The sequence below is a fragment of the Vespa mandarinia genome, chromosome 7, assembly GCF_050613455.1.
Source record: "Vespa mandarinia isolate Hongniang chromosome 7, ASM5061345v1, whole genome shotgun sequence".
Taxonomy (NCBI): domain Eukaryota; kingdom Metazoa; phylum Arthropoda; class Insecta; order Hymenoptera; family Vespidae; genus Vespa; species Vespa mandarinia.
In genome coordinates this window covers 5403426-5412500 of record NC_140816.1, presented here as the reverse complement: position 1 = coordinate 5412500, position 9075 = coordinate 5403426, and the positions used below count along the sequence as shown (strand labels likewise).

The following is a 9075-nucleotide window of genomic DNA, read 5'->3' as shown; positions in this document are numbered from 1 at the left end:
CCTTTAAAATATTAAAAAGTCCATCAAGGAAAATGAAAAAAATATTACAATTGATGAAGAAATACGAAAGTCCAATAAAATATTTATTAATAATATTATATTATTGTCAATGAAGCTCTCGTTTCTTTTAGTTTCTATCTTTTGGTTTCTTCTTTATCTATTTACCTAGGTAATATTTCCATTTCATTTTCTCTTTTCTCTTCAATTACCGCTACCGATGGGGAATGAATTTTCTCCGCATCGATGCTACCAAGTATAGCTTGCTAATTTTCAGAGAACAATGTAAATTTACATTTCCGTCCGTACGGAAATAAACGCGAACGCGTTATAAACGTATTCTCGATTAGTAAGGGCAGAGAAATGCTTCGTTAACAGCTTGCAAAAGGCATTACAATATTTCATAGAACGAGCATTCGTAGCACTTTGTGTATCGGAGTTGAGAAAGGAGAGGATAAAGAGAAAGAGAGAGCGAGAAAGAGGGAGAGCGAGAGAGAGAGAGAGAGAGAGAGAGAGAGTGAGAGAGAGAGAGAAAGAAAGAGATAAGAAGAATTCGTCTTAGAGATCAACAAGTGGAAGGTTTGACGGTAACAATGGCACCTAATTTATCTACTATTTTTAACATCCTGACCCCTGGCTCCTTCCAATCGTCAAAACGACCTTTGACGTCAGCAACATAGCGTTCGTAGGAAGAAGAAGAAGAAGAAGAAAATACATATCTCCGGGTTATGTACGTCGAATAGCTAAAATCGACTCACGGCCTTTCGATTCTACTACGTGTTGTCGTTCTTTTAAATCGAAACTTTTGCGATCCCGTTTTTGTGTTATATCTTTTATTTTCTTTCTCATTTTCTTCTTCTTCTTCTCCTTCTTCTTCTTCTCTTTCTTCTGGTTTTTTTTTTTTACCTTGTTTTTGTTCTTTTTTCTTTTTTTTTGTTTTTTTTCCTTTATTTCATTCTTTCTTTGGTTTCTTTCTTTCTTCCTTTCTTTCTTTCAAAGAACACGTTTCCATTCGTCCAATTTTTTACGCGAGCTCACTGCTAACTAAAAGATTCGATCCATTTTTTTTTCTTTTTTCTTTCTTTTTATTTTTTTTCTTTTTTTTTTTTTTTGTTTTCTTTTGTAAAAAGAATCTTCGATGCAATCAGCAATTCTCAAACGTTATTACGATTACTACGATTCGTATTTGCGATTAAAAACGTTAAAAGGAAATGATAATCGTTCGTAAATTTCAAAATAATATTTTTGCTGGCTCGTAGAAAATCGCAATCGCTCACTTCTTTTTTCTTTTCTTTTCTTTTTTTTTCTTTTTGTTCTCAAACGTTTAACGCGGTCTTTGTTAAACGAGTCTCGTAGAAGACTATTAATAAATGTCCGTTCGGTCGTTGCAAGAAAGATAACTGATGGATCAGCGACAAATGTTCCAGTAGATGCCAAGAAGGTTTTGCGCAAATCCGCGCTCTCGCAATTTCTATAAAATAGAAATATTATTGTCTCGAAAACAATAGATGGTATTCGAATGGATGGATGGATGGATGGATGGATGGATGGATGGATGAATTCGAATGGAAATTAAGAAATTCGGATAAACATTGGAAATATTGAAAACTTTGCGATCGACAAAGAATTGATGAAATGAAAGAAAAGAAAGAGAAAAAAAGAAAAAACAAAATTATTTCCCTTTTCTTTCTTTTTCTACTTTTATTTGTCTCTCTTTTTTTCTTTTTCTTTTTCTTTTTCTTTTTCTTTTTTTTTTGCTTTTTTTTTCTTTGTACTCGCGCTTACAAAAGGCATTTAGGGTTTTTAACACGCGCCAATGATTTCCGACGAACCGGAAAGGTTAAATTCGTATAGACGAAACTCGTGACGAAAGAAGAAACGTTTGCGTCGGCGTCGGCGTCGGCGTCGGCGTCGCCGTTGTCGTCGTCGTCGTCGTCGTCGGGACGACAAATAGCCGGATGCTTTGCGAGGCCGAACCTGAAATAAGTCCGAGACTCGTGCAATCAGAAAAGATCGAATCTGATTGGAAACTTCCTATACGAAAAGTCGGACAATTTATGTTACGAACGTGTCTTCCTGTTGTTTCACTCAAACTATTATCGGTAGGAAACATCAAAATTTCTTACCGATGACAATCTACGTGATAATACTTTTTAAAAATATAACTTCACTCGAGAACTTAGAAACGATTCAATTGCATGCTATGAAAATTTTTATTCGAAGACGAATTAACTTGACGAATTTTAAAACTGTTATCTTTCGTGGGAAACGAATATAATACATTTTTTTTTTTTAATTTTTAATTGTTATTAACGGCCAAATACATTTGTTAAAATTATCATCTCAAATCGTATGTATATATATATATATATACTCATTTGTTTTGAAAATTATGCATCTTATATGCACATCTTATTTTCTAAATCTCTCACTTTTTCTCTTTCTCTCTCTCTCTCTCTCTCTCTCTCTCTTTCTGTCTCTTTCTCTCTCTGTATTTACATATTTACAGATATTTTATTTACTTTCTCATATCTATAATACATATATCCATGAAGGAGAAGCTCCAATCGCTAAACATAATGTAAATCGTTGTCGAAGAGCTCCGGAAGCTGATCTTTCGGTGGTGAATATCGGATGGTGCACACTTTGATGTCGAGACCGAAGACAAACTTCTTAGCCCAACGTACTCTAATTGTTCAACGAATGTTCTACGGAGTCTAATTTGCAATTCAAGAACTTCGGAAGTACGCCCTTCGAGTTCTCAAGCACGTTGAGAGAGACAGCCAGCCAGACAGACAGACAGACAGACAGAGAGAGAGAGAGAGAGAGAGAGAGAGAGAGAGAGAGAGAGAGAGAGAGAGAGAGAAAGAGAGAGAGAGAAAAGGAGAGAGAGAGAGAGAGAAAGCTCTAAACTACTAACTTTACTCCGCTGATGCATCGTACCTGAAAATAGAAGTGCAACGACATCGCGGATGAAGAAGAAGATCTTGACATTGTCTTGGTGTCTTTCATTCGGCTTACGTTTAAAGTAGGAAGAAGACAAGCAGAACATTTAAAAGTGACACAAAAGTTACAAACATCAACGTGATCTCTCTTAAAATAATTAATCCTCTATTCAAGGATTAGATTCGACTTTCCTTCGTTTAGACTAAAACACGTTTCTCTATATACTATATATCTCCGTCATAAGATTTACTTTGGCACGATATGAGAACAAGTAATTCGTCTTACATCTACGTATACGTATATAATCTATGCATATATATATATATATATATATATATATATATATATATATAAGTATATATAAGATTGCATTAGCGGCGACTTCACCTAAACTATTTATTAACGATGACAAACTATCCTTTCCGTCATATGCCACGTCTCTTATTCACGTCGTTAAATATGATGAAATTATTATATCGAAAATATGTGTCAGAATATATAAATATTATTTATATCTAATAATTGAATTTACGGGATTATAGGGATAAATAGAATAATTATTTGCAATTTTGAATAATAATGATCGAAAAGGAAGAGAGCAACGATCTCATCTTCTTCTATTTTCTATCATTCTTAATATTTAATTGATTTATTTAAAGATAATTAAAAAAGAAAAAAAAAGAAAACAAAAAAGAAAAGATTACAACGAATAATAGAACAATTAATAATTAATAAAAATAGCTTAAAATGTCGATTTTGGATTTTACGAATCTTCTTGTTCTTTTGTTTTTTTCTTTTTTTTCTTATTTCCTTTAACGAGGAAAAAAGAATGAAAGAAAGAAAGAAAGAAAGAAAGAAAGAAAGAAGGAAAAAGGAAAGAACAAAGAAGAGGAATAAGAAGAAGAAAGAAACAAACAAACAAATGAAAAAAGAAAAATAGAACTGTCGCGAGTGAGAACAGAGTATTATATTTGTTAAACTGCATGACACTGCATTCTGAGTTAGTATTAATAGTATCCGATGCGCGCCGATGAGGTTCCCTCCACGAAGGCAAAAAGCCGAGTGCAGTCTCTCGTGATCCGTGCGAGGATGAGCTTTACTGAAAACTATACCGTTCTTATTTTACAGGCATGGAGCAGTTCGAGCAACTGCTAACGTGCGCGATATGCCTGGATCGCTACAGGAACCCGAAGCTTTTACCATGCCAGCACAGCTTTTGCATGGAACCGTGCATGGACGGCCTCGTCGATTATGTTCGTCGACAGGTCAAATGTCCGGAATGTCGTGCAGAACATCGTATACCTTATCAGGTGAGTTTATACAAATTTATATATATATATATATATATATATATATATATATATAATTTTATGTGCTTATGATTTTTTTAAATCATCCGATTTTTTTCCTCCATTTTCTGTATTTTTTTTCCTCGATTATTATTATTTTTTTTTTTCGAATGAATCGAATATTCGAATTTTAAAGCACGAATTTCAAATTATAATGTGAATAGAAAAATATTTGTTGATATTTTTACATATATATTCTTGTATGTTAATATAAATTTTTTAATTCGAATAAACCGACATTATTGAATGGGATATCTAAATTTAGTCGCGATTATATTAAAAATGAATAGAAAATTGTTCGTTGATATTTTACTATAGGCATATGTAATTACATTTTAATGCTATAAAATATTTTTTCTGTATGAGTCGACATTTATTGAATTGTAAATACGCTTATAAATGAAAAATGAATGGAAAAATATTCATTGATATTTTTGTATACATACACATTATATATACGACCATTTATAAATCTCTCATCACTTTTACTTGTAAAAATAACTATATATTATTTGTCACATTTGATTTGAACGTTGACAGTGATCAATAAATAAAATCAATTTCATTGAAATTTTTATATCTAAATAATGAAATAAATAAAGAGAAAAACTTTTATTTATAAACATAAAAGATTTTTTTCTTATTCCATCTATTTTATGAAAATGAATTGTATATGTATATATATATATATATTTATACAATTATTTTTAAATTAAATTAATTTAAATTATATGTCCGGTGAGGTGTTACTAATGGCTACGTAAATAGATACATACGTACACCAATGACCAACATATTTTATTACGAGCTTAGTATTCGAAAAAAAGCAATCCGTTCGATCAAGATACAGTCGAGTCGTTAAAACGAACATTGGCATATTGCCCAAACGAAAATTCCAATTGGAAAGGCCGTTCGTACGAGAGAGAACTTTAGGAACGTAATCCTATCGGCTCGATATCTTCTTCGATAATTGTTCTCTCAAAGTAAACATCGATTATGTCTGCCATCTCGTTGTCATTCCATATCGATCGTTCGTCGATAATGAAATTCTATGGGATTTTCTAACACCCTTAAATCCTAATTTCATATACATAGAATAAATATATCGATTTTGGATAATCAGTTTGATCATGTTAACGTTAACATCGCCATTTAAACGTAATCACTGCTCTCGCTAACTCCCCTAATTGAGTTAAATGACTCTCATACTTTAATTACCAATCAACGTGAAACATTTATTAATTACTTTAAGGATACTACATAGAAACGTAATTAAACTTATACGATTATAACAATTAGTTATGCGAATAAATATAGAAAATCACCTTTACTCAATATTTTAATGAATATCGCGTCTATAATGTTTTAATAAATATTCAACTTTCAAGTTATATGTGCCCTCGTATAATATAAATATACGAATATGCGTACGTAAATATGCATCACGTTATTGCATATCTCGATTATTAACAAGAGTAGAAGTAAAAAAGTAAAAAAGGAAATTAAGGAATTTTTGTTTTTCTTCTTTCTTTCTTTCTTTCTTTCTTTTTTGTTTCTTCTGTTTTTTCTGTTTTTCTTTTCTTTTTTTATTTTTTTATTTTTTTTTCTATTTAATTTTCCATAATTAACATCGTACTCGGTGTAATGTTGAAATTAAAAAGGCTTTGAATACGAGAAAAGGGGAACAACAATGACGAACGAAAGAAAAAAAATTTCATATGAATTTTTTATGTTAAAATAAAACAAAATTTTTCAAGCTCGCTGCTCGTTCTTTTAATTTCACTTTTTTTTCTTCTTTTTTTTTCTTTTTTTTTTTACATTTTTATATCCTCAAACATATATGTATATATGTAATATATTTTTTAGCGGAAAAAATTTTATACATATATATATATATATATATTTAATTCGAAATAAATGTTAGAAATTCCATTGAATTTCCTTCCATGAGTTATATCACGTTAATGCAATAGCGTTGTTTCCTAATAAAACGAAACGAAACGAAACGAAACGAAACGAGACGAGACGAGACGAGACGAAACGATACGAAGCATTGGGAGTAAGAGAAGGAGATTTCAAAAGCTGCTCTATCGACCCAGACTCGGACATTTTGAACGAGCCGTCAAAAAGTGTTTCGGCAAACCGCACAAGAGCCTCGTACCGATCATCATCGATATACCGCGTCGATGCTACGATCAATACCATTAAGCCGTCAAAGCAGGTTATTAATCTGATTTCGCATGGCGAGTATACTCTCGCGAGCAGGTGTTTTACGCTCGTCGAACTTTATCTCGCAGCGATGCAAATAAAATCATTCCCTGATATATATATATATATATATATATATATATATATATATATATATATATTCCATCGAAATAGAAATAAAAGGAGACGTCGCGTTTATATACACTGTGATTCGTGTCAATCTCATTTTTTTTCTTTTTTTTTTTTTCCTTTTCGTATATATTACGATATCCAATTTTTTTGGCTATTTTTTTTTTTAAGGAAAAGAAAAAATGCATTCTCCATTTTACAGGTTTACATTTTGGATAGATTATTAAATTACGATTTAAAAATGAAAGTATGTCTATAAAAACGATTAGATAATAATTAATTTCTATTAAAAATTGAGAAAAGTTTTTAAATAATATATCTTTGTGAAAAATATTCTACATTTCTTTTTTTTTCTCATTGATATAATAATACGTTAAATATTATTGTAAACATGTTTATGTTTTTTTAATCACATTTTAAAAGATTAAAGGAACATATATGAGGGTAATCGCTAGTAATTATTTACAGTAAAAAGTTACAATTATATCGATTATAATTATATCGAAAAATATTGATTAACATTTAAATTGAATTTGATCGATCGAAGGAGAAATATAGTGAGATGATAATCTGACTATTTCGATACACCCTGTAGATTTTGTTCATATTACGTGATTGAAAATATTCGAGGCAAATTATCGTACTTCAAAGAGCTACCTTCTCTCTCTCTCTCTCTCTCTCCTTCTCTCACTCACTCACATTCTCTCTCACGGATGATCGGAACTTTGGATTCGGAATTTTGAAAGGATTTGATAAAACATTGTAAAAAATTCAAATGCAAACATTTATATTCTATATACCATTAGATATATATATATATACATATGTACTTTGTTATGTATGTAAATATCTACATACGTTGAAAATTTGATAGAACGTTCACCAATCAAATTATACCGTCTCGATCGTTAATGCTAATCTCTATTACAACCTAACAGGGTGTTCAAGCCTTCCCTACCAACGTGACGCTACAACGATTTTTGGAATTACACATAGAGATCACAGGGGAATTGCCAGATCCAACCAGTGGTCAGACCATGGAACGATGTGGTGTCTGCTCAGAAAAGAGCTACTGTTCCCTCTGCGTCCATTGTGAGAAGAAATGTTGTCCTGAATGCAAGGACGCCCATATGGACATCCTTAGACGTGAAATAACTCGTATCAACTCCCAGGTAAATAAAATTATCATTTTAATTCTAATACGATAGTTTTTACATTATAAGACCTGTCAAAATATTTTTCAATATCTTTTCAAATCTTTGTACTATATGTATATACATATTTTTATTTTATTTTTTTTTTCTTTGGTTTTTTTATTAATAATTACATTTCAATCGGAGTGAATTAAATGAATTCACTTAGGTTCCCCTTATTTTTTATTTACTACTGAGTTGCGTGTAAAAAAAAAAAAGAAAGATAAAAAATAGAAAGAAGAGAAAAAATTGCGTTTTAAGGTTACTTAAAAAAAAAAAAGAAAATAATTACAAAATTGCTAGATTTGAAGAAATTTAAAGAAGTAATTGTTAAAAAAAAGGAAATAATTATCAAATCTTCGTCTCTTTGAAGATTTTCCTTTTTTTTTTTTTTTAAGTCTAACAATTTCTTTTCTTTTTTTCTTTTTTTTTTTTTGAGTAACGACAATTCTATGTCGAATATTTTTAATTCAATATTCTAATGAAATAATGACGATTTGAAAAATTTTTAAAGTCCAATCAAACTAATGACTATTCTTGAAATGTATAATACGTATTTTTACAATTCGCTGTACAAGAAGATTTCTAGGGAAAAAAAAAAAAAAAAACAGAAAAAGAAAAAAAGGAAAGAAAGAAAAAGATAAATAATAATTTTATCATAATGACGGTAACGAAGAAAGATCGATCGATCGAGACATAAAGTACAATTTTTACGAAATCTTTAGAAACAAGATTATAATTTCTATCCTCAAAATTTTGCCAAGACTTTGGAGGACATCTAAAATTGCAGCGTTAAAATTTGCAATACGTCCAAGTTTTTCCGACTGCTTCTCGAATGTTCGAACAGAATCGTGGATAGAATTTAATCACGATCGCATCCTAATGCAGACTCAACGTCCTGTTTGTTTCATAGTACATACGTCATCGAAAATGACGACGACGACGACGACGACGACGACGACGACGACAGGGACGACGAAATATCGACACATGTAACTATGTATATCCCACTGATTCATGATTATTTCCACGTGATGGAATAAATTTTCCAACTATTTCGTCCGATTTCATTGGAAAATTCTATTATTTCGTTAAATTTTAAAAATAGACAATATTCTTTTTTATTACGTAAGAATATTTCCTTTTTAATTTATCATAATTAATATTTCTATGGACGACGATATATCGACGAATATACATATATAGATCATTAAACACACGTAAGCACGTATTAATATGTATTAAATACGTAT

General features: G+C 30.7%; 1 protein-coding gene across 7 annotated transcripts in view; it reads left to right on the top strand.

Moving 5' to 3' along the window:
• tn (tripartite motif containing protein thin) overlaps nucleotides 1-9075 on the top strand; it is a 61625-nt gene that overhangs the window by 29522 nt on the left and 23028 nt on the right. For all 7 annotated transcript variants that reach the window (XM_035863588.2, XM_035863587.2, XM_085658224.1 and 4 more), the window contains 2 exons: nucleotides 4072-4253; nucleotides 7568-7801. In XM_035863588.2, the coding sequence (XP_035719481.1) occupies nucleotides 4074-4253; nucleotides 7568-7801 (414 nt within the window). In that variant the 5' untranslated portion in view covers nucleotides 4072-4073. The remainder of the gene's footprint in view (nucleotides 1-4071; nucleotides 4254-7567; nucleotides 7802-9075) is intronic.